This window comes from Strigops habroptila, chromosome 5, assembly GCF_004027225.2.
Source record: "Strigops habroptila isolate Jane chromosome 5, bStrHab1.2.pri, whole genome shotgun sequence".
Taxonomy (NCBI): Eukaryota; Metazoa; Chordata; class Aves; order Psittaciformes; family Psittacidae; genus Strigops; species Strigops habroptila.
Window position 1 is genome coordinate 65,614,196 of NC_044281.2, and position 25,450 is coordinate 65,639,645.

Below are 25,450 nucleotides of genomic sequence, written 5' to 3' on the forward strand. Positions count from 1 at the left end.
AAGGTCATTTTGCATTACCATCTATTTTTATGAGATTTACTCTTAATGCTTAAAAGGGGTTATTATTTACATTGCACAGTGCACACTAGCATCTTTGTTTTGATTTGGTTTTTTAATGGTACGATAGCATGGGTGAAGATATGCAGCAAATACAAATTACAAAATTCCAGTAAATGGAATTTCAGTAGCTGTTGTTTAATAAATGATAACTTGATCTAGTATCCACATTCTGTTTTTGTAGGAATCTATACTTTTTGCTCAATACATGATCATCTGGTATGCCAAAGCAGAAATAATTGGTTAGTGAGTGAGCTAGTCCAGCTGAGTTTAATAATTGTGTTCCGGGTGATGTGCTTCCAGAAGGCTGCTAGGGATTGAAAATTCTGCAGAGGTTTAGGTTCCTGATACTGTGATACTTAATGGCTGAGTTCCTATTACTTCCAATTTTTCTAAGTCTGAAGCGGTGCATTCATTTCTTAACTTGATTGTAAAATAATTCAAAATACAGTATGGAACTCTAATAATATTTGAAGGGATGTGGCTTTAAGATGACAGAGGGGAGATTTAGATTAGATATTAGGAAAAAAGTTCTTCACTATGAGGGTGGTGGAACAGGTTGCACAGAGAAGCTGTGGCTGCCCCATCCCTAGAAGCGTTCAAGGCCAGGTTGGATGGGGCTTTGAGGAACCTGGTCTAGTGGAGGGTGTCCCTGCCCATGGCAGGGGGGGCTGGAACTACAGGATCTTCAAGGTCTCTTCCAACTGAAAACATTCTATGACTCTGTGGCATCCCAAAATTCATCCGTTGTTTTAAAGCTTAAATTAAAATGTAAATGCTTTCATTCTTTTACTGTTTCATAATGTGAGTGGCACTTCCCACACCTGAAGGACTTGATGTTTTTTACTGTAGGTGCTGTTGGCAATAGATGCTCCCAGAAGGCACAAGGTATCAGTACATGTCCTTGCAAGGGAAATGGATTCCTGTAAGTATTTTGCTGAATATAGTACTTAATCAATTCCTGCTCCAGCAAGTCATAGTTAAAGATAACCATGTTATATGATACACATGCACTATAAGAAAAACTCAGCTTCAGAGATTGTATAACTTTCAGAGGAGAAACTACTACTTTGACAGGTTTTCTTTACATGGGTGCTTCAAACCAAGTTCTTCTGGTCGCAAACGTCATTTTGAAGTACACGTGTCCATTCTCAAGTATACTGATATTAAACAATGTATCTTAAAGTAGCACTCCTGTTTTCAATGGGATATTTTAAAACAAACATAAAACTTTGTAAGAGTCCTACAGGGAAAAACAAAACTAAGATTTGCAGCTGTCAATACAATGTGGTGGCTGGTTTTTTCCCCTGAAAAGCAATGAATGTCCACAATTTTATTCAAGCACACTCAAAGGGGAGAAAACAAAACAACAAACAAACAAAAAGCCCCAACCCTCTGGGAATGTCAAACATATTTAAACTTGGGAAAGTCTAAGTTCATTTAGGTTTTATTTTCAAATTATTATTAGCTGTGCATTGTCAACTGTGTTGTCACCTTTTTAGAATTCAAGAAGCAAAAAGTTGAAAGTGTTTCTGATTAATATAACTAAACTGAGATGAAAAACTTCTATGTTGTTTTGTGTGGATTTTTCACCAGTTTATACTGGACTTAAATTCCAGCATATAACTGTGTGCAAAATCAAGAACATTAAAGACTTGTCTGTAGAACAGAAAGCAGCAGATAGCTGTATGTCTGTCATGAAATTCCTTCCAGTCTCAGAATGATTGATTTTAATGGTACTGTGGAAATTGTAGCTGCAGCTGAGTAAAGAAGACTTGCATCAAAGAATCTTTTCAGTTTTCATGACTAATCATTGCTAAATAGAAATAGCTCTAATACTTTTCCTATCAAGAGAAAACTTTTTCAAGTGTGGTAACTACATTGCCAGAGTGGTTTATTATTTGCTTGAAATGGTATCGTCCTAAGACAAGGGTGAGCATGGGGGACAACCTCACTAGTGATTACTCTTACAGAGATTATAGCAAGGTATTCTCTCCACATACACCCCAGTCCTAAATAATCTGATCTGGCATGTGGCCTCTCTTCTGCCATGAAGGAGAAATTGGGACTTTAATGCATTTCCCATGAGTCCAAATGAGCATTCTTCCAAGTGCAGGAAGACTAAAAAGGTTCCCAGAGAGAACCCTTCCTCCTGGAGGCACACCATTTTTCTCCAATAGTGGAAAAGAATCAGCAGCAGTAGACATTTTAGAAGGATTTTTGGAGGGGGAAGCACTTGAACTTCTATTGTGAAGGTTAGGGTTGAAATTTGAGTATGAAGGTAGGAGGGAGGTTTAAGGATTTTAAGAGTAGAAGTTCTTATGGACAAGAGGATTGGATGCAGAAAGCTTAGGGGGGACTAGAGTAGCGAATGCATGGGGATAGGCAGGTTTGCTATCCAGAATTTTGGTACATGGAGTAACCCCCACGCCTCCATAGGCATGTCCTTACTAAAAGATGTGCTGTTGTTGCACTGCTCTTGTTGCATGTATCACTGGCATGTACTATTGTATTGAAAACAGTTTGAAGTATTCATTGATCAGAAGGTTAGCATTTTTTATTTTTACTTTCTCTTTATGTGTAAGTAAAATGAATAAAAGCCACTGCCTCAGCATATGTTCTCAAATCAAATAATGGATTAAGCTCTTTGTAGTTCTAAAGACAAATGTTCAGAAAATCTTATTTAGAGCTACTTCAAAATTAATAACCTGTTCTTCATATAGATACCTGTTCCTGTCCTGTAAGAGAAAACAATTTTATTATGTAAAATGTACTGATTAAATTATGGTCCTAAATTAATTTCGATGATGTTAAATAGGCCCTGTTGTTGGAGAATTTCCATGCCAAAATGATGTGAACCTGGCACCAGCACCACCACTACCACAGGTAAAAAGAAACAACACATAAAAAATCCAGGCTGTATTCTTAATATGGAAATTTAGTATAAGTTTATAGGGAGAAACAAACTTACTGAAATTTATGCTGTTGTGGGGCTCACATTTCAGCTCTCTTCCACATGTATTGTCATCCTCAGTAACAACAGGGATTTTTCCTGATTAGTTCGTTTGTTTGTTTGTTTTCTTTTTACTGAATATCTACACTGTGGAGTCAATACAGATTATAGTGGTCTGAAAATACTGATAGTATATGATCAGATTCATCAAGTGTCAAGAGAAAGATGCATAGGCATTGACAAATTTATCAACTTTGTTTAAGACAAACAAACAAAACTCAGAAAAAACACCCAAACAAAACCAACTATCTGGTCAGTATCTTTAAGCCTAAAATCTCAATGAGCATTACTGTCAATGTGTAACCTGTGGAGGATGCAATTTGACAAATTCTATTCATACAAGTATTACATATTTCGCTGTGTGGTTAGGTATGATAGCACTGGGCCCTTACTAGACCTTAAATGAATTTTCTTGAAGAAGGACGGTAGCATTTGTCCCAATAGATAATTAACTGTTCGTTATGTGGTAGTAGATCTATATTCTTATTCAGCCCTTATAGGTGAAATAATCACCTTGGTGGAAATGTCTGTATGAATTATATGTGGATATATTAGCCATTATGACTGAAATATTAAAAATTTACTTCACTACTGCTACTAAAAATAATAGCTCATTGAATTGCTATTGTTTTTATGATCTTACCTCTGATATTCAAAGGATAAGTGGGATGTTCTGAAGTAGAACTTGTAAATGAAAAGACAGGCTTTGCATTTACTGAAGTTTCTGCCATTATTAGTAATGCAATTACTGCGTTATAGCTACTGTTTTAAATTATGTGGAGTAAACATGAAACCATTTGCTTTATGAAAAATAACACTGTATTTTGGGGGATCCTGTAATAGAGAAGTGTGAATCATTAATATTGCAGAAAAGAGCAAGAAAGATGTGTTTATATGTAGCTGTAGCAAAAGTTAAAATGAGAAGTGAGGAATTCCTCACTTTTGTGATTGAAGATGCTGAGCAGGCTTTTTCTTGCATACGCTTCTTTGCAGCCAAGTGTGATTGAAAATATGACAGAATTCAAGCGCAGTCTGCCACTCTTCCCACTGGTGAAACCACATATCAATTTCATGGCTGCAAAACTGTGAAGAACCCCAATGGATGAAGAAATGCAAATGATCAGTACTGACATGATTTCAGGGGACTTCATGATGAACAAAATGATTAAAGATCATTAGGATGAATGGTTCTGTCCATTATGAAAGTCCTGAATTCCTTCTTGGTTCATTTGACATTAGCTGTGTGTTAGGGATAGAGAGTATATCAAAATCAGTTGTGGTCATGTGTCATTTATATTACAGACAACCTGTTGAAAACCAAAATCAACTGAAACAATAATAATAAAAAACTTGTAGATGCAGTATATTTTTAAAATAGTATATCCCTTCAAAATTTCATTTTGATAAGATAACCCTCCAGAGCAAACAAAATTGCTTGAAATATCCTTGTTACTCCTGAAAAACACTATTTAGTATCCCAATAATTATCTTATTGGGGACTGGAGGGGGTGAGGAAAAGTAGGTCCTTTTTGGGGTGTAGGCAACAATTTTTCGTAAAAATAGAGACTTTCACATTTTTTTGAAGTGATGTGTTGAATGATACTTTTTTAATTGATCCTTAATGCAACCAACATATTTTCTATTTAAGTTTTATGAAGACCAGTGGGGGGGGGAAGAAAAGGAAATTTGACAACATGGTAGTAAGTGTGGAGAGAATTGTCTTAATGAGAATAATTGAAGATATGGGCATGATTTTAATCTTTCTATACAAATTGGGGGACATTTTATATTAAAACTAGTAAAATGCTGGAAACACTTTAATAGTGCATCTTATTTTTGTTATCAAAAGTGTTGTCCCAGTCTCTTGATACTGTCAACATCCCATTCAGTTTTTTAGTGTTATTGTGAATTGTTTCCACTTGGTATATAAAATACTTTATTTGCTGTCATTTTTTTTGTTTTCAGTTGTGCATGTACTGATGGAGAACTGAGTCTGTTTTGCCTCATTATGTTAGGTCTGAGTCCAGCAAAGCACTTAATAGTGCAACTAACTTTAAGCACGCATTAGTTCTTGACTCAAGAACAGGCGACAGCTACGGGCCCTGTCATGAATCAGATACATTATTGTTCTGATATGTCTGGGGGGGTCCTTCTTGTTCCTTCAGGAAGGTATTTGGGACAGTGCAGTACTGCCATAGCACAGGGTGTGGTGCAGGTTACATCACAGAATGTTTCTTCCTACTTCTTTTAAGGCGGCTGCACAGAACCTAGAAGGATGAAGAGTTGTGCTGCAATTATATATACATGTATATGTATATATATTCCATAATTTAGTAGAATGGCAAAACAATAATATATGGTGCCTAATCTTCACCAAGTATACTGACTTCTGCAGAGTGGTCATTCACTTGGTACAGCCCCAAAATAGAAGAAGGTAAGGGAGCATCTTACCAAGTTCTCCTACCTGTTTAATGCATAAAATTGATTGTAAGTTTTCAGACAGGATGGAGTATGCAAAGCACTGAAGATATAAAATCTGCTCGTCAGGGGTGTTACTGAGAGTTTGGTTCCTATTAAAAGAACCTGAAGTTAAGGCCCTGATGTGACATGGGTGTTGTCACATGTCGGAATCCAGGTATATTTGATAGGGCTGTTCTTGTAATTGAAGCAATGTTTTTTCTTACACTGGCTTCGAAGCCAAATTAAATGAATGCTTGACAGGGTAAGGGCCTTAAGTTGTGTTTATCTGAGAGTCTCTTTTAATTGAATAATTACAGTGTATTTAAAAGTTGTTTTAAAGGTTATCAGCACATGTCAACACCTTTTTAATAAATTTGATGATAGTTTGTGATGTAACTTGTTGCCAAGGAAGGCCACTAGCATTTTCTTTTCATAGTCTGAGAAAAAATATTAAACATAATATAAGCAAAACCAGTCAAGGTGTCTGTGTTCACCACATTTTTCATGGATCATCACATAAAATGGGCTTTTTACCCTCTTGCATTTCGCTTTTGTTTATAGTTTTTCTTTAGTCAAAGTATTTGTATTATATATATTAAAAGTTTTGACAACATATTATAAAAATATATATTTTGGGATTTAGTATTTAAACATACCACTCTTACGATGAATAAAATGAAATGGCTTCTATCGTGTGTAAAAATAAATAGATATATATATATATTCATGGAAGTACTATTGACTCTAACAAATTCTATACATAAATTGGAATAGCAGTTTATTTAACACCAGCTCACAAATCATGTTTTCTAGAGGAAAAAATGTAGAATTTCAGAGTTCTCTGACTGGATGTGGAAACCCATGTAGTTCTCCAGCAACTCTTAATTACTTTTAAGTGTTCTCCAGCATTTTACAGTTTCTGAGTTTGATATAGCAGTAAATTTTGATAAACTCAGGCATACTAATGGGTTCATTTTAATGGATCCAAAGCTGCAGTGTCTACAAGCAATAAAAAACTACCTAGAATACACTGTAATTCAATTTTAGTGCTTGTTAATTAGTTTGTGTAAGAAACCATAAATTATTATTACATAACTGTAATTTTTGCAAGTGCTATTTTAAGCAGTTGATGTGGAATTGGGTGCATGTGACACAGCCAGTATGACAGAGTGCTAGAGTTATTCTGTTTACAATAAACAATCTGAATTTAATGTTTGGAGTTCTTAATTTGTTTCATTTTAATTTTTTTGCATACTGGTAATGTTACATCTATCAGTCTGTGCAAGTGTTTTATTATACGTTGATTGTGATTTTTCTGCTAGCCAGTTGCTTGGACTAGTTAGGCCGAATAGCGTTGCTGCTGGAGAAGTCTTCCCAGTCACTTCTGGGCAAGTTTCCCAGGATTTCCCCATGTGGTAACCAACACCTTTTAGGTAGATCCACCTCTGTTGCTCTCTGAGTGTATGAAAACTAAATAATATAAAGGTAGAAATATTTGCACAAGACAGAATTTTAATTATCAAATCTGAAATTGTAAATGCAGAAGCATCACTGCAGCCAGACTGAATTGTGCCTAGTGCAGCTTTACAGTGTTGTTTTTGAGAAATTCCTTTCCCTAGTCATTTTCTTTGCTTTATGCACACCAAAAGATTACGTTTCAAAAAGTTAGGATTAAGTGTGGTGGTTAGAACAGTAAATAGTGTCAGTTCTGAACTCTGACAGTGTAAAGATACAAGTCAGCAGGCACTTCTGCTGTTCTGATGGGGCTCCTTGAAGTAGTATCTGACAGCTAGCAACGTCAGAAGAGACAGGTTTTGTCCTTGGCATTGGGAAGAGTGGTTGGTACTCTGAGCAGAGAAACAAAATGCCTGCAGCCCACCTGGAAAATTATTTGTCCCCAACATCAGGGCTCTCTTTCTCCCCTCCCTAATTGCACCAATAATTAGGGATTGGTGTAAATCTTGATATATTGGCTCTATTGTCTTTTACAAAAAAATCAAGCTATCTGATTTAAACTATTATTGTTAGAGCTTTTTCAGAATATTGTTTAGGCACTTGAACATGAACAGCCCTTACCCATAATGTGTTCCACAGGGTAATCGTAATGTGTGGAGAAAGCCTTACACATCTTTTTAACTTCATTTATTATTTTCTAGCTCTTGTTTTAACACAAGTTCAGCAGAATCTTAGTGTACCTTCTCGCTGCCATTTAACTGGTCAGAATGCTTTTGCTACAGGTATGCTGTAAAGTGAAAAACAGGTATCTTCTACACCTTTCTTCATGGTTTTTTTTTCCATATTTTCTCAATAGCTGACCATTGAACTGATATGGTCATCTGTAATGACACCTGGGCCCTTCTCTTGAGCTGATCCCTAATTTGATACTCAAATCCAACTCTGAAATACTTTATTTTCAAGTGAGTTTTTAATATTGGTGCTGCATGCTGCACAATACAAGGCACTTCTGTACTATTTTAAAGGCAGAAGAGATCAGAAAGTCAGGCGGCTTTCTTACCTTCCATGTAATATCAAAAGCAGCTTGCCCTATGTAGACCCTGCTGAAAAGCTTTTATTTGAAACATTTCGATTGCTATTTACCATTCAAAGAATATACTCGTAAGTTACAGTATGTGCTGTTGGTGGAATAGAAATGCTAATGGTATGTGAAATCTGAATTGCAGTTCAGAGGAAGAAAGTGTGTAAGGCCAAAGGCTCAGCAGAATGGGAAATGTCACAATTAAATCCACTTACTTGAACTCCAGCATCTAAAGGGAATTTAAGATTGAAAATATTTATGGATTCTTAAATTATTATTTCAAAGCCTCCCTATGGCTGTTAACTCTAAGTGCAGCATTAAAGGATGTGGACACCACACTGCTGAGCTTTTGCTGCTGTTAACTTTCAGGACTCCCTTTTCAGTGATGCAGTGCAAAATTCTGGATTAAATTTCTTGACTGTGCAGTGGATGAGAGAAGCTACACAGCTCTGAGTGGACTTCAGGTTACTGTTGCACTGAGCAAGTAAGTGACTAGGCTTAGCCAGTAGGAAACTAGCGCGAGGCATCCAAGTTTAAATCCTACATCTTTCTAAGGATTCACCACCACCTTACTCTGTGTTAGATGTGCTTTCTCCTGCTTCAGATCCCATTACAGCTTTTCACTGCCTGCTCAGCTTCCATTTCAGGAAGGGGAGTAAGGAATTGTAGTACTTATCTTTGGCAGTTACTAGAAAATTTTCCACTGGAAAGCAGCTGGAACTCGGGACCCTCTTCCAGCCCTCCCGTCCACCCTGTCCCGTGGTATGTGTGGGCTCATATATGCACATGTTCTGGTGGTGAATGCTTAAAATCAGAATTTTAAGCTTAAATTCTACAAAATCAGAACAGGTTCAACAGAAGGGAACGAGGAGGTCCCCACCTACGTTACAGACCTCCTGGTAAGTGGGAAAAACAGGCTAGAGAAATTCTAAGAGAAGATGGAAATGAAGTTGATTTTTTGGTAACTTGCATTAACCACTGAGTTGTGGCATAGGAAAACGTGCATTTTATGTGAAGCCTGTTGTAAGGGATGAACTCCTGTGATGGGAGAGCTAAAAAACAACCTGCTTGTGAATTCCAGGGAGATGCCGATTAATATTAATGCATTTGGCATGGTTAAGGCTGAGTCATTTCAGAGCATGCGCAAAGATGGTATGTAGAAAATGTGGGTGTGTATAAATGTTAGTGAAAGCTGAGACTGAGGCTTTGAAGAGCTAAATCTTGGATGTGATGCTTTTTCATGGACAGGGGTCTTAAAAATTTGCTGAATAGTATTGAAAGTGGTGCATTTGATAAGGCAATGTTGGAACTAGTTTAAAATGCCAGAAATACATAAACATTTCACAGCAGTAGTTCTCAGAAGTGGGTTCAGTTGGTATTTTTCAAACTTTCCAACTTGCTTTGGAAGGAAGTAAGTTTAGCAGGACCGGTTTCAACCCAAATGATTATTTGCATGTGTGTGTAAAAGCCTGGGAAGTTCAGCTTAGTGCCCTTCAGTGCTCTGCAGTCAGTAAGCTCTCAAACAGTTCAACATTTCCCCACTTTATCTCTTTGTCGTTACAGTAACTTTTAGCCTGCCGGTACTTGTGCATGCCAAGCCTTCTGCAGTACCAGGAAAGGGGGGGGTGGTTGGTTTGGGAGCGGAATTGTTTCTTAGGACCACTTACTGCAAGTGAAGTTCTGTGTTTTGACTGTGAGATACCAGTATCATTCACTGGCACAAACCTGTTAAGGATGAAGCTTCAGGAATCTCAAAAAAGATGCATGAAGATAATTCTGTTCACAGATTTGATTAATACTGATTTCCAGATGAAATTGTAGGAAGAGAAAGTAATTGTGACAATTCTGCAGCATCAAGTGTATTTTAGAAATGCAGGAATCTGTATGTATAACTGGATCTGGCATCTCCACAAGCTGATTGTTTAGTTCTGATACATGTCATCTTCAAGGGCAGAGTCACCCACTGTTCATCTCGCATTGCATCGTGTCTCTCTGACCAAAGTGAGATGACCACATTGTCACATCAGCCAGAAGTGTCATTGATGTCCCTTTAGCACTGGATGTTCTAGGATGTTTTTTCTGTGATTAGAACTTATTTTCTAATCATGGCGAGCTGTATCCATAAAATTATACAAAATGGCATCTGCAGTATGTCTAAGCCTGGAGAGTCACACTGGAGTGCTGCTGAGGCTCAGCACAGTGGGAGATTAAAGCAAGTAGAACTATTTCAGAAATAATTTGAAAACAGGTGCTACTCAACCGCAGCAGGAGACTGATCTGCTGTTGTATGCACAATATTGATTTTATTGCTGTGAATAATCTAATAAAAATGTACCTTATGCAGCCTTTTCCTGGAAGTAGGCATATTTAAGAGTGGCATACCTTGTAGGTTTTGTGTAACTTGAAGAATGCATATACAAAGAATGCTTGTAGTCTGGATTTTACACTTGAATTTAAATGTCAGTAATTGTTAGTTTAAAGATGTTATGAATGTGAAACTACAGAAGATTGTATTAAGCTCCGTGTATACAAAATGTAAGTGTGAGCTGGGGTGCTCACGAGCCACTTAATAAAAATAATGTGGAAATGGAAGATAATGCATATAAGTTGAAAGCAACTAGTTGTACGTCGTTTTGCACTTCTTGTCTGATAATCATGTCTATCTGTCATGTCATTGTGTATAAATTATAAATTCCTGTGAAAAAGGGTGATGTGTTATGTCTGTAAACTTCCAATGCACAACTGTGGCACTGTATAGCTAATAATATGTGTTAGGCTTTTTTAAATGTTGAATTGTGAGTAATTAACAGCGAATACAAGACCTTAGTTTCAGGACATCTTGTAGTGTCTGAACAGTCTAGGTTTCTTTGAGCGTTGAAGAAGCAGCATAAAAGTAGCAGAATGTCTCATGAATTTTATTACCTCTATGTTCTTTACCCAACAGACACAAAAAAAAGGCATTTGAGATAATTAATAACTAAATACTTAACCTGGTCTGACTTCTGGAGTAAACGTCTTGCCATGTAGAATTATTGATAGCCCTAGATTATAAAACATGTATCTTAATGGTTTTGGCATAAATTCTGACTAGTCATTTAAAATAATCTTAAATACTATTGAAATAGCTTAATAGTCCTGAAAGTCTTGTAACATTCATGTTTTGTCTTTAATTTGAGATCCAGATATAGGGTCTCAGTCTTGTACAGAAATAAACAGAGTCCTATAGTTTCATAGCTGGTTGGATTGAGCTTTAATTTGGCGATGGTGTTACAGAGATCTTCTGTGAGAGAGATCTGTTACAACGATGCTGGAAGAGCTGCCTCGGTGTTTACCAGGAGTCACCATACCCCATGCAAGCAAAAAGATAAACCCCAAGATAATGGATATCTGCATTTGTAAAGTATGCATTTGCATTGTAATTAATCCAACACCTTTTCTCAAGCTCAAGTAAATAATATACCTGCTTAAAACTGTGTGGAAAGATTTAATATTTCTGGTTGTCCAGCAGCTCGGGAAGAGGCGATTGTTCAGAAAATGGACTGCAACACAAAATCAAAATCAAGCATAAATTTGCATGTATGATTAAGTAAGACTATAAGGGATAGCTCAATCCTTAAGGTTAAATTCTTTTACTTATTCTGTTGGTAATTTCTGGTTTATGGAACATGCTGAGGTGTCCTTGTAAGTGAAACCGGAAATGTACTGGCAACAACGTGCACAGTCGTGGTAGGCTGGTGTCGCAGGAAAGAGATTGCACAATTTGAGGGATGTAATGAGAATGGATGGCACTACAGTATCCACAGACCAACAGCAGCTCGGCAATATAAAAAGCTGAATTTGTAATGTTTCTTCTGGGTCTTGAAAGCACGAATGGCTAAAATGTATTGGGAAAGGAGTGCGCCCGCCTTTGTTGGCCCCTTGCACTCCCGGATGCCTTGGGCAAACAGTGAAGTTCTGTTCTTGAGAGCAGCTACATCAGTCAAATGTGCTTACTCAACAGGTCTTTCCTTTGGTTTTCATACTAAATGTTACTATCTTGTCAGAAAGGAAGTTTGATTACATCTCCTCTTTTGTAGTATTTATACTATGCTAATCAGTGCTGTTTCCAACCAGTTACCTGGGCCTCCAGTTAATGGATATGCGTATGTATTTGAAATTACCTGTCGCATCTAGTCCCTCATCTTTGGAATGAACAGCAGAACTGGGTGTTTTATTTATGGTGATTTATGGTCCCTTGTTTGACTCTTTAGAGCTGGCACTTATTGAAATAGTTTCTGATCTAGAAAGTCAAGTAGAAGCGACTTAATTGACAATAAATATTGAACTCTTTAGTGCCATTTTCACAGTAATACATTTAAGAGTAGGATTGCATGTTTAATTTGCAGAGGAATGTTCAGGTTCATGATGTAGTCATACATATTCAGTAATTACTTCCTACTGTTTGACCAGGTTGGGGTAAGAGAAGACCAGGAAAAGAAGAATTGCATTTTTTGTTTTGTTTTCTTACCTGTTTCAAAGTTTGAAAGAAAATTTGCTATGCAAGAAAATCAAGTTTCACAGTTTCATTTGTAGAGAGTGTGAATTTTTTTTAAACAGGTACATTTTATTTTTTAATGTAAAGTTTAATTTTCATTGCTTGGGAAACAGCATATACTTCAGAATAAAAATGTCAGCTTAAAATGATTCACCATGAAACAAGCAGCTTTCATGGTGTCTTTCCTTCACACTGTAATTAAAATTCTTCTTGGTGCTATACGAGACACCATTTGCTGTTATTCCCTATAACAATGTGAAGAGTTGTGCACCTCTTTATGCATGAAAATGATTTTCTTCGTTCCGCTGAGGAAAATCGTGTTTGATAATAAAGAAAACTTTAAATGCTTAATCGGAGAAAATAAATCACTTTTAGATCGCAGGAAATTGTCTGGATGTGTGTTTTATAAGGAACAATTCTGCGTGCAGTCCTTACCTTCACAAGTTTAGCATCGCGGAGATGTGCTGTCCGCCAGGACCCAGGGCTTTCTAAGGGTTTCCTGCCCAGGTCTCCCCCGGGGCGGGGAACGCGGCGGCCGCGGGGAGGTGCCGCCGGGCTGAGGCGCCGTGAGGCGGTGAGCGGGGTCCGGACTGTGCCGGGGGTGGGCGGGCAGCGGATCGGCGGGGGATGTTGAGAGGGCTCGGTGAGGGGAAGGGGATGAGAACGGGTGCCGGAGCGTGTGTCCCGGTGGCTGAGGCCCGTACGGGAGCCACGGCCGCGCCGGGGCTGCCGCCTGCCCCGGTGCCGCGGAGGTGGGGATGGCGGGGCAACATGGCGGCGGGGGCGCCGGGCGGGCTGTGGCAGAGCCCCTGCGGGCGGTGGGTGCCGCAGGCACCGCGTTACCTCAGAGCCGCGGCTTTGTTTTGTGGCGGTTTGTTGTTGTTTGTTTGTTTTTGTTAAGGGGGTGGTGTCTATGAATTAACGGGGTTAATTTGCAGCAGCACTGAGCGCTGCAAGCGGAGCCGCGGCGTTGCTGTGGATTGGACGCGTGACTGACGCGGTGCCCGTTATTCTGAGGAGAAGAATTACATGTATCAGGTCACGGGCATTACGCGTGAGGTGATCTAAATTCGTCAGCACTGCAGACCCCTGGCGCTGCCCATCTCCCACCCGGCCTGGAGAAGGCTGCACTTGGGGTGTGCTTGGCACTGTAACAACAGGGAAACCCAGGAAAATGGCAGTTTTGCCTTTGGAGCAAGATTCAGAGAAAGTGGCATGCAGAAGACTGGAAGAGAGTGAATGGTCTCATCACAGACAGATCCTTTCACAAAAGAGGGCAGAAATAAGCTGCTGCAGTTCTGGTATTTCTAGCATTTGACTTCATGGGGGGCTTGACAGTGAACTGCTGGTAGCGCAGACTTGGGGTGTAATTGCCAAGTGTGCAAACAAAAGGGAAAACGAGGGGAGCAGGGCAGCTTTCATTATGTGTCACCACCTTTCATTAGATGTCACCTTAGTGACATGGACACACGTTATCTCGTGGAGTAGAGCCACCAGATCTGTCACGTGCTCGATGTGCCAGCAGTGAGGACATGTGTGTCTGTGCGATAAGACCCATCGTTGGCATTTCCAGGTGCTGGAGAGCAGGGAAAAGAGCTGACGCACACACTGCTCCAGCCTCTGATAGTGACAGACCTTCTTCCTGACCTCCTGTCTTTGGATCTGCATCTCCCCTGGCCAGCCTCAGTCCTCATCTCTTCACCCATTTGTCACCTGCTGCCTTCACCCAATCTGTGGCCCACAGCCCCCTGCACCCTGAGCCCTTCTGCAGCTCCTGGGCTCTGTGTCACAGATTAATGCCACCATCTCTTACCCATTTTTCTCAGTGACTGCTCAGTCCCCAGTCTCCTTGTTGTTCATTCACTACACCTGTTGCCGAATCTACATTTTACCTTTTGCCTTTGAATAGGATAGGCTAAGCAGGAAAATCGAGAGCTCTGGAGGACAGACAGGCTTTCTACTTTTAGGTCTGGCTTTACAGGTAGCCATGAGGTACTAAGGCCCATTTCTTCATTTAACATGGCCCTTACATGAAAAAAACCCTTGGGAAATTCCAGTTTAGTTTAATCAAACCCCAACTGAGCGGCTTCAACCTTCAAATTTTGAAAGTGTTTGTGAGGATTCTTTGTACAAGTCACAAAAGCCACCACCTCAACCACCTGAGGTCCACCTAATTTTCAGTTCCCTGCTTCAAACTCTGAGACTGTCAGAGACCTGCTGCAATTTCCCATTAAGCGACCAAACTTATCACGGAAGAAATCTTCCATAGTTACTCACTGTGGCGCACAGAGCATGGTGCTTAAAGTTTGATAAGGTTCTTAGCAATTGGAAACATGGTCTTCCTTAAGGAAATATCAGGCGACCTGGTGGCGGTAGCAGCCTTCCTGTGTCACGTAGGAATGGAGGAGGAAGAAACATTTCCTTGCAGAGCTTTGTAACTTAAGGCTGACATATCCTTGAACAGAAAGGATCCTGCATATTAGCCTTCCAAGTTTGTACTAATAGTCTCTCCCGTGTCCCTAGACTTCCGAGGTGGGGGTAACGCTGTGTGTGTATAGGTATGTGCAGGCACATGAGTGTTGGGGAAAGAAGAGCAGCGCGAGCCTTCATTACAGAGAACAAGAGAAATTGCTTTGGCAGCAGTAGGTAACTCCTGAACTGCGTACTTTGCGCAGTGAATGAAGACCAGAATTACACAGCAGTACAGGAATTGTCTGCCCTTTTCTCTGTTCTTTGCCATACAGCGGGAGCTTCCCCTTCCCCTGAGTCAGGCTTACTGCTGGGTGTGAGCATCCCTGGGCTGCACCTGCTGTGGTGGCTCACTAATACATCTGCTTGGAAGAGATGCCTGGTTTGCACATTGAAAGGATAAACTGCTTATCCTATTTTCTGTAATTCTGTCACAGAGAGCAAAAGCTCATCTGACTGGTTTAACTTCAGGGTAAATACAAGGCAATGTGGTTGAAGGAGATAGAAAATGGAGAAGGGACTCAGAATCAACTGATTTGTATTTAAAGGCTTTATTCCACTTGCTCTCTTTTTCTAAAAATATTTTTTTTTTCTGGTTTGGAGAAATAATATATAAATGATTTCCTGGCAAGAAGTGCATAAAGTCTGACAGATGAATAAATTGTACTCTCCAGAGCTGTAAGCTTGAAAAGAACATTGCAGAGATAATGCATGCTCTTGGCTTCAGAGAAGTCCTGTCCATTAGAAATTTACCCCTCTGAAGATTGATCTGAACTTTTGAGCTTTCAATTGAATAATTGCTCTGTGAGATTTGAAATGTTTTGAATTATTTAATTTCCCATTCACCAAAATTGAATAACATTGCAGTTGGTGATTTAAAATGTTGTTGAATTAATTATGATATTTTGTTAAGTTTCCTTTTGTCTTTCCTTTGTCAGTTTTTTATTTCAAAGACCTCAGCTAATGCAGAAAGCATATTACCCTGATACAGAGGAGAGATGAGTCAGAGATTTGTCAGCTTGAATGGCCTTAGACCTACTTATGCCTACTAACCACTGTGATGCAAGTCTGAAGTGATGTTACTTGCATATTAAAGAGCAAGACTGAGAAAGCTGACGCTTCCTTGCTAAGCTCTGTTCTTCTGACTCCCTCTGCTACAGCCATTCATGGAGAACAGGTCAGACTCACATGCATAGCGCCGTAATGAAGTATCTAACTCTAGCAGCAAAGAAAAAGGTGAATTCATGTAGTCAAGCGGGGGGTGAGTGTGAAGGTGAGTTTTGTGAGATGACCGCATCAGTCTCATGGCTGACTGGAAAGGGGCAGGTGTGTATCTCCATCCTCCATCACAGCCACCCACCTCATGCTGTTGGGCCCCTGTCAGGAGTTGGGAGCAGGGAACTGAAACAACTCCTGCCAGGAAGGGCAGTACAAGCCATTATGTTGGCTTCGTTAAAGCCATGCCCGTGACCTACATGGATTTGTAGGAAGTCTAATATGATGCTATACACAGTATGATTAATCTGTTGTTCCAGTATCTTTCTTCATTCACTTTCAAATTCAGCCTTGTAAATTTAAAGTCACCTTAAATTTTAATAGTGGCAGTTAGTTACTTAAGTAAGACCAGTATCTGAGTAACAGCATTAGCCATGAATGTTGATTCTGTGATTCTGTGTACACCCCATGATGTGAGTGAAATGCTTACACAAACAGCTGCTTTTGAAGTGGGACTGGAAGGCTGCCTGAGTCAGGCCTGTGACAGACTAACTTGCACTCCTGCTGCCTGACGCACACATGCCCTGGGCAGATGGGTGCTGCAGCCCCTACCCCTTCTGGCAGGACCCACCGCATGAGCTCAAGCACAGCATTTTTGGTCAAAGCTGGTTCAAATATCAACGTCACAGAGCACAGGCAGTGTAAATGCCTACGATCTGCCTCATCACCAAACTGCAAACCAGACATGCTACCCATATTGAAAGAAGAAAGGCCTGTGGTCGTGGTTCAGAGAATTTATGATAGGAAAGGAAATTACACCCTTGCTGATGATAGGCCTGTCAAAGCCTTTAGGATGCAGCATGTTGGTCTGTAACATTTTGAATTTCAGCTAAAGACAACTGTCTCCCTTGTCTGTATCATATAGCTTGTTTTTGTGTCATCCCTCCAATTTTATTTCTCTCTGGCATAATTTATAGCAGGCTATTTATGGGACTAGAATAACCGCCAACTTGGAGAAGGACGTAATTCTTCTGTGTACAGTGTGCATTAGAAGGCTGTTAGAAGGTTCCTGTCCCAAAAGGGACAGCAGTATACCACTATATGAAAGAAGAATAGATTTGTTTCTTTCTTCAGTTTCTTGCCATCCCCTATTTTTGTAATGAATTATCTAAGTTTAGTATCAGGATTCTGTGTTCTCTTTCTGGTTTAGGTATGCCAAGTTGTATACTAACATCATCAGTACACTAAACGTGCTCTTTTTTTACTTGGACTTCCTATGCCTAATGTTATAGTTGGTGATTATTTTTAGATTATGAGTTATTGGTGTTGTATAAATCCCACTGAAACACTGTTTTTCATTTAAAAGGGCAAGAACATTTGTTACTGCAGTCTTGTCTGCACTTTACTGCACTGGAGCAAAATTTATTTCAGACAAATGGTTCTTGCATATTTTTATATATCCTTTTATATGCTGCTCATTAACTTGAAACATCTTTTGATGAGAGAGCAAATCAACAGGCTAAACAGGAATTATCTCCCACAAATCACCTATCCTTGATAGGATAAGGCATATTGACAGTTTATTCACCAGTGTTTGGTGGCAATCACTTCATGATAAAATGGAAGGCTGGTTTTCTGAGGTACAATACAAAGATAAGCTGTTATCTAGACAGAACTTCAAGAGCAATTGAAGCAAGCTTTAAACAAAAAGAAAATTTATATTTTGGGCTTAGAAAAAAAGGGGAAGGCTGGAACTGAGAATAATCACAAACATCTACTGAAAAAAACCACTGCATGCTCATCACCTTCATGCTTGCAGGCAGATTAAAAAAAAAATCTCAGCTCAGCAGCAGGTGCCCCCATGAAGGAAATAGCAATCTTCCCTGAGGATTCAGTCCTCAGACTAACCACCACCCGCCGGTGTTTGAGAGAGGAGTTATCCCTGGAACACTGCATTTGCATTGTGTCTGCTAACATCAAGGCTTAGCACAGGACAAAAACATCATGAATTTAGCAGAAGTACTAATTCAGATAAAGAGAGGCTCAGCTGTTTCTAAATTGGCAATTATAACCAGATAGTCTCCGCTCCCCTGCTATCATCATTGTCGGTGCGGGAAGTTTTGTCTCAGTTCAGTGAGTATTCTATTTTGTAAGCTCTCATTTGTCTTCTCTTTGACAGCTTACAGTGATTCTGTTTAGCTGTACTGATGAACTGCTCTCAATGGAAAAAGCTCCAACCACCAGAGACATACACGGATTAGCCAAAATCTACAATTCCGACACAGTTGGAAAATGGGGAGATTAACTATGAAAGGACTGAACCAGAATATGCGATCAGATCATCTTCTCAAATACTGTTGAGGATTGTGAATCCATATCCAACTATCTTTATCTCTGACCTTTAAAAGAAACTTTTCAGCACGACTGCATGTACTGGCAGGAGCAGCAGGAGCAGCAGAAGCAGGAAGAAGAAAACAAAGTGCTGGCAAGTCCCAGCATTTTACCTGCTGGGGCCTACATCTGCTTTCAGTGCAGAATTTTAGCCTTCCAGCATCTGCTCTAGGCTTATATTGCAACCACAGCCGTGGTAAAGAGGGATGATCTTGTTGTAGACATGATATGAAATCTGTATCTTTTCTCCCAGCAGTTGGTATGGTTCCAGAATCCTGCCACAATGCTCTATACCTTTTGTTATTTTGCAGACTCTGAGGCTGACCTGGCCTCTGGAAAGTTGTTGTACTGTTGTCTGTCTGCATCTTGGTGTCAGAGCCTCATAATGCCCCACTAAGAGATAGAGGATCTTTAAATAAAAATATTGTACCTGCTGGGGAAGAAAAAGTGCATGGATCTTCAGCAGAGTTCAGCAGAGCAGAGTAATGTCAACCGCATCCTTTGCTGAAGCAAACAGTTAGCTCAGCTAGCTGCATTTAGCTGTGCTTCCACTGTACAGTGATGGCAGAGGCCACATAGTGCCCTTTATGCCTTTGGCTCATGGGCCTTTCCTATGTTCTAGAACTGAGCTTGGCTTCCCTCCCAGAGGAAGAGAGAGGTACTATTCTGCCAGCCTGGCTTCAGTAAAAGTAATGCCTTTCAGGTCAGCCCAAAGCTTTGTAGTTGCCCAGTGCCCCAAGACAGAGCCCTGGTGCAGGTATGCAGAGAGCTGGCACCATCTCAGGTATGCAGATCCTTTTTGTACGTATCATTAAATAAGAGTAAGGGAAGAAGGGTCTCAGCCCAGCTCTGAGCTTTCTCCCAGCAGTCTTTATACCTGTGCTGCTGCTTGAGCTGGGAACAGGTTACCTCTTCTGCCTGGGCGAGCTGTTGGCAAGAGGTGGTGGTCAGGCCCCAGGACAGGGGCATCTGCTGTGTACTGCAGGTGCCTCCTGCAGGGGCAGCTGAGCCTGAAGGCAGGAGCATCAGGGTCTCACCCAAAAGAATCCCACTGGCGTTCAGCAATCATGTGGAAAGGACATGGAATGGCTCCATTCATGTAGGAATGGACAAGGTGCAGTACAATTTGAAATATCAGGTGGCATATCCATGGCTCATTCTGTCACAAAGTTGCTCTGTGTGCATCCGCTCATCCAGCCAAGACCATACCTGAGCTGTGTAACTGCACCTTAAACCAGCTGAAGTTTGATCTGCAAGAACACCCAGCTGTGACAAATTCATCAAATAATGCTTGAGAAACCCCACTCCTCCATTGGGATTGACAGCTTGTGTTGTCAAGTGGTTGCTTTGTTTCTATAGATGGAAAAGGGAATTTCTGCATAGGACTTCTGGGACTGAAAAATCAGGTCATGAAGATAAAAAATGACCCTGTGGTCGTTGCCTGTAGCATCTGTAACACTTCAGTCACTGGCTGGTTTTCTTTCAAGTGATTCTTCACATCTTCCAGCTTTTCAGAATGCGCTGCTATATCACTATGCAGGTGAGGCCCCTGCACAGGATGAAGAGAACAGGATGGCCAAAACCATAGGCTGCCACTCTGGTACCTTGCTTTTGTTTTGGTACCAGTATTGAGCAAAAAAGGCAAATTTTGTTTTCTGTCTGTGCATGAGGGGGTGGTATAAAGTGATTAGATGTTTCCTTTTCTAATGCTAATATATTTTAAGAGACAAAATGGATTATGTGTATTACTCAAGACATAGCACCAAGTTACAGTAGTAATGAATAGTACTAGAATTTAACTTCATTGTACACTCTCCCCCTCCTTCTGCTTCCTTACCTATCAGACAGGGAATATTAAGTCTCTTTACTGTTTTTTTATGGTGTTACTGTGCACTTCCTCTGCAAGTCAGTTAGTAAAGAGAGAGACTTGACTTTCAAAAAAGGGTTGTTACAGAAAAAAGATATTTTGAGACCACCTAATTACATCTCAAAAATGCAATAATAAGGAAAGAATCTGCTTTGGGAATACAGGAAATGTGAGGATGTAAAAATACACCACTCACTTTTGGAGTCTGCTTACCATGTGCCATGTAATTGTGGTGCATATTTGATTTATCCTAATTATATTTCAGTATAGTTATTTGCTTTCAGACAGGAGCAGAACCGCCACACATTCAATTCAGCTTGCTTATGCCTTTCGTGCCTTTCCCGTGGTGCACAGTATCACAAGCTTTGTTCTTTTAAAAACAGAATAGCACCACAACAAACTAAACCCCACCATCCAAGCTGCACAGAGTGGCTGATGTATAAATACTCAGTTTCTCTTGGTCATGTTCATATGTATGCAAATGTGTTTTAACATGGGCTCAGTGGCTGCCAGTCATGAGAACATATTTTAGGTGCAAGAAAAGAATTATATGGCAATCCTAGATGATGATTATGCAGCTGCCAAAAGGGATGAATTCAAGTCTTATGCACTGCTTTTTAAAACACTGTTAATTTGCTTCTGAGGACTATCCAGACACAACTAATTACCCTGTAATGAGGCTCCTAAAACTGACTAGCAGGCTTTTGAAGGTGTCCAGCTTATTATACAGAATGATTTGTTTTGACTTTCTTTAAACTCTTCATATGTGGCTGTATTCCTCAATTAAGAGAGGGAGGTTTATGGGATTTAATTAATATGGTAACAAGGACAAATATGATAGCTATGGAAGATGCATTCTGCTGGTCAGCTGCAGGTTTGCAAATAGTTACTTAAATAACATCTGAATGCCAGCTGCAGTAGGACAGACTTTGGCCACCTTTTTGGCAGTAAGAAGCTAGTGAAGTTAGTTAGTACGTGCATCTCATGCAGGTTTGGGAGGCAGACAGGATTGTTTCCCCTTCTAACAACCCCCTATAATTACACTATCTGCAATTGCAGTTTTCCACAGAGAGATTTTTCCCGTCTGGGTACTTAGTTAAAAAGGCTGAGGGACAGAGAGCTCAGTGCTACAAGCCACATGGTACTGACCTTTGCAGAGGATGTACTCAAGATTCATGCTTGGTCAAGAAATGATTCATGCTTGGTCAAGCCCCATGATGCTCAGATTTTTGAGGAGACAAGATGATCTCTGACATTTGGGACAATTTCCATGGTGTGTTTCTGGAATCATCTCCAAAATGTCTCCACATACGCCACCAGTAAAGCTGGTTTTTGTTTTTCTTGTTCCTCATCTGTAGATCAGGACAAAATATTTCTGTGGGCTGCTAAGGACTCTTGTCTGCGAAGTGTTATATAAAGGGATTCCAACACACAGTCTCTGTGATTTAGCTCATGAAGAACTGAAATGCTTTGGGCAGGAGATGCTGAAATATCATGGACTGCCTGTGATCACCTACGCTGACTCTATCCAAAATAGCTTAAGACCCAAAGGCTCAGGAATGGACACTGATTTTCTAACATCTAGCAGATAAGTAGCTATATGTAAATGTTATAAATGTATTTCAAATAATAAATTTACGTAAGGAGTCTCACCACCTATTGACCAAAAGAGCTTTCGCTTTTGAGCCCCTTTAGAAAGGAACAGAGAATAACTGTTCATAAAGAAACTAGAACTGAACAAAGAAATGCACACAGCCATACTTTCAAAATCGCTTGTGAACTTACTCCCTAAGTTAATTTGCATTTTTGTTCATCCTTGAAACGAGATGGGAAGAGCAGCCTAAATCGCAGTAAGGTGCTATGCAACTTAAAACATAGCACAGTTCTGTCTGTGACACAGGGCTTGGTACTGTGGGGAGGGCAGTTGCATTGCAGGACATTTAATTGATGCCAAGTGGAAAGCACTTTCATTCTTACAGTACCTTGAAATTTAACAGCACTCAGGGGTAGAGAACCCTGCAGTTAAAAGAGAGCATTGCTTTTTCAAAAGAAACCACCAACGGAACAAAAAACCTCATTGCTTTGCATTTAAAAGGTACCAGAGAATTTAAGAGGAAAGCAACACCTTTGTTTAACAAAGTCAAGCTGAATTATCCTTATAGGTTAGCAACAATTTTCTGTGCCCCTCTCAACAGTCAAAAGAATTGCTAATGTGCTGGTTATGAGAAATCCCCCTAGCTGTTCTGAGCTTGGTACTGAGGGAATTTGGTCCAAGTCTCAGATTCAGTCTGTCACAATGGCACTTTTTTCTACCTCTGAAATGATTTTCCTTAGGGTTTTCATTCCTTCAATCCCCCCTTTCCAAAAAGCTTTCATCATGTAACTTGCATTCCATACAGCTGCTGCAGTGCTTCTCAGCCAGGGGAGTTCTGATAGTGTTATGTATATTTAACCAACATATCATGTTATGCATCTTTAACATCTGTCTTGGATAGATAGATAAATAAATAAATAAATATCCCTGAAACTAGAGCAGGGATACCAACGAAGCAGGACTATCCTCTTTGTTCTCTTGCACTGTGTCTTGTTTGAAATAGAGTAATAGTGTAAGCTATGACTGGTAAACTCAGGATTGCCCATGGGATCTAACTATGCAGGGGAAGTAAGGTGGTAGAGACTTTCTTCTATCAAGTCCTCTGAACCAGCTACCATTTTGCTGCAGAACAAACCCCACTCTTGATTTTAATCAAAATAAAAACTTTCTGATCCTGTGCTCTCTTATGTATTCCATCTTCAGTGCATGGGAAGTACTGGGGCAATTGGTAGGGAGAGGCTTCTTCCAGAGGTAGCGAGTAAGGGCATTAGCTTCATGTCATGATTCATGACAGAGAAATGACAGTAACTCACTAAATAGTCCTCAGACATACAGTAAATACTCCCATAAGTGTGTTCCTTCATCAGCTCCCAATAGCTGCAGCCAAGTGTTACTGAGTTGTAGTAAGAGTGGAAGAGCAATTGTAAAATACAAGGCATCCAAAACAAAGCTGTGTGCATACTCTGTCACGGAGTGCTCCAAAGGTAGAAGGAAGTTGAACAATTTATTTTTTTTTAAATAAGCATAAGTCTTCCCATGGAGGCCCACTGCTTCAGCAACTGCTTTTCCGTGGCTTAGTCATCCAGCATTCATGAGGTGCCTGCACAATATGTTTTGACAGGTGCTGCTGAGCTGTTTAGTTGAGGCAGTTTCAAGTCATGTCTGCTATTTGCTTTTAGTGGTGCTGGAATGGAACTTTTCTACTGAACTCCTTAGTACAGTGCAACCAGAAATAACAGCTTTATGCTTGCAATAGTCAGAGGTGCAAAATCAATTAAATATCCAGAGCATGTGAATAACCAACACTCAAGAATGGACAAAGAGGCCACAGATCTTCGAGCCTTCTTGAGGTATGGAGGGTATGAGTTCTGTTTCACACCACGTACAACAGAGTAGTGGCCCTGTGACTCTGCAAGGGTGCAGAGGAAGGGGCCTGTTAATGAGAGGACAACTGGTGAGACTGTTTATCAGAATTTCCTAGATTTTACCTGTGATCCTATCTCATGCTTCCCTCTACCAACCCCTCAGTCCAGCATGCTTAAAATAAACCCCAAAGCACAAACCAAACAACAAAAAAGAACAAACATGAAAACAAAACCAACAACCAAACCCCACATCAACAGTTTCAGAGGCAGCTGCCTAGTAGAAAAGAATTCCAAAAGCAGACTTGTTAGTGAAACTGGCATCTGTACTTTCAAATGGGAAGCAGAAGTTGTTAGCACAGCATTTCTTATGAGAACAGAGAACATAACTGTACTCAGTGATGCATTAAACAAATTTGACTCCTGTTCTTAAAAAGAAAGAAAACACGAAGAGAAACTGTCACGGACACGGAACATTAAATACAGGGTTCCACAAGCAAGATTACTGGTGCCACAGTACACGGATCCATGACCTTTGTAGTTCAACTTATCCCAGTTCTCTCCATCAGTAAAAACCACTATGCAAACAAAGAGACATACTTGTCTGTGGTTAAAAACTTTTGTAAGCAGCAGCTAGTAAAAAAGCTGCTCCAAACAACCCTCAAACACCTACTCCATAAACTTGTGCAAGTTCCACAGTATGCCTTTAAAAAAGGGGAATCCTAACAGCTGCTGCAGTAAACATTCTGCAGCTGAAATTCGAGTAAAAATTTTGTCCTCAGTTAAAATAGATAATTCTGACTGCAGTCACAACAGCTAAGCATATCTTTTCTTACAAACACAGAACTGCTCTAAATGCTGGAGGGGATTTAAATAGCAGCATGGTTGGATCCTGGTCTGATAACCACGGGAGACAGCTAACCTTTTGAGAAAGAACTCCAGATGAGGAGGGAACTAATATACTTCAAACCAGGCAACTCATGTAAATTATTACAAACAAAACAGGAGAAAGAGGATGAAGAAAAAAACACCATTCAAAGAAAAAAAAAAACCCCACAGTGAAAAGTATAGTAGTGCTCCACCTAAATCTTTAAGATAGGCAGGGAGAAAGAAAGGGAGAAGCATGTCCTATGTATTTCATAATCATGGCTCAGATTTAAGCCTTTTTGTTGATGTAATAGAAGGCTAAGAGAAACCAAGTTGCTGATAAGAAGGTATGCTGATAAACGCTAGATAACATTCCATATTCCTTGTTCTGAAAGCAATGGGATGTAAATTAGCCATTAGTGGGGAAAAAAATACTTCCTACAGCCAGTATTATCTTTCTCCATGAAAAGGGATCTGTGTATTCCCCAAATAAAGGCTGCACATCAGCCAACCCCAGAAATATGTAGTAACTCCCAACCCCGATTCTGTATTACCAGAAGTTGGTTGTGTTGCAATAATTCCTTT

At 40.0% G+C, this 25,450-nt stretch overlaps 1 protein-coding gene and 2 long non-coding RNA genes across 12 annotated transcripts in view; 2 read left to right on the top strand and 1 right to left on the bottom strand.

The window, feature by feature from the left end:
- Positions 1-8,236, top strand: part of IDE (insulin degrading enzyme) — a 69,591-nt gene extending 61,355 nt beyond the window's left edge. For all 10 annotated transcript variants that reach the window (XM_030485845.1, XM_030485846.1, XM_030485851.1 and 7 more), the window contains 3 exons: positions 910-982; positions 2,876-2,943; positions 4,064-8,236. In XM_030485845.1, coding sequence (XP_030341705.1) covers positions 910-982; positions 2,876-2,943; positions 4,064-4,159 — 237 coding nt within the window. In that variant the 3' untranslated portion in view covers positions 4,160-8,236. The remainder of the gene's footprint in view (positions 1-909; positions 983-2,875; positions 2,944-4,063) is intronic.
- Positions 8,237-13,088: 4,852 nt separating this feature from the next.
- On the top strand, positions 13,089-19,518 carry LOC115607950. The gene is made up of 2 exons (XR_003991402.1): positions 13,089-13,174; positions 18,464-19,518. It is a non-coding gene; the product is annotated as an uncharacterized LOC115607950 (long non-coding RNA).
- Positions 19,519-19,625: 107 nt separating this feature from the next.
- Positions 19,626-25,040, bottom strand: LOC115607948. The gene is made up of 3 exons (XR_003991400.1): positions 24,445-25,040; positions 19,885-24,387; positions 19,626-19,664 (listed from the first exon to the last, which is right to left on the bottom strand). It is a non-coding gene; the product is annotated as an uncharacterized LOC115607948 (long non-coding RNA).
- Between the last annotated feature and the right edge of the window lie 410 nt (positions 25,041-25,450).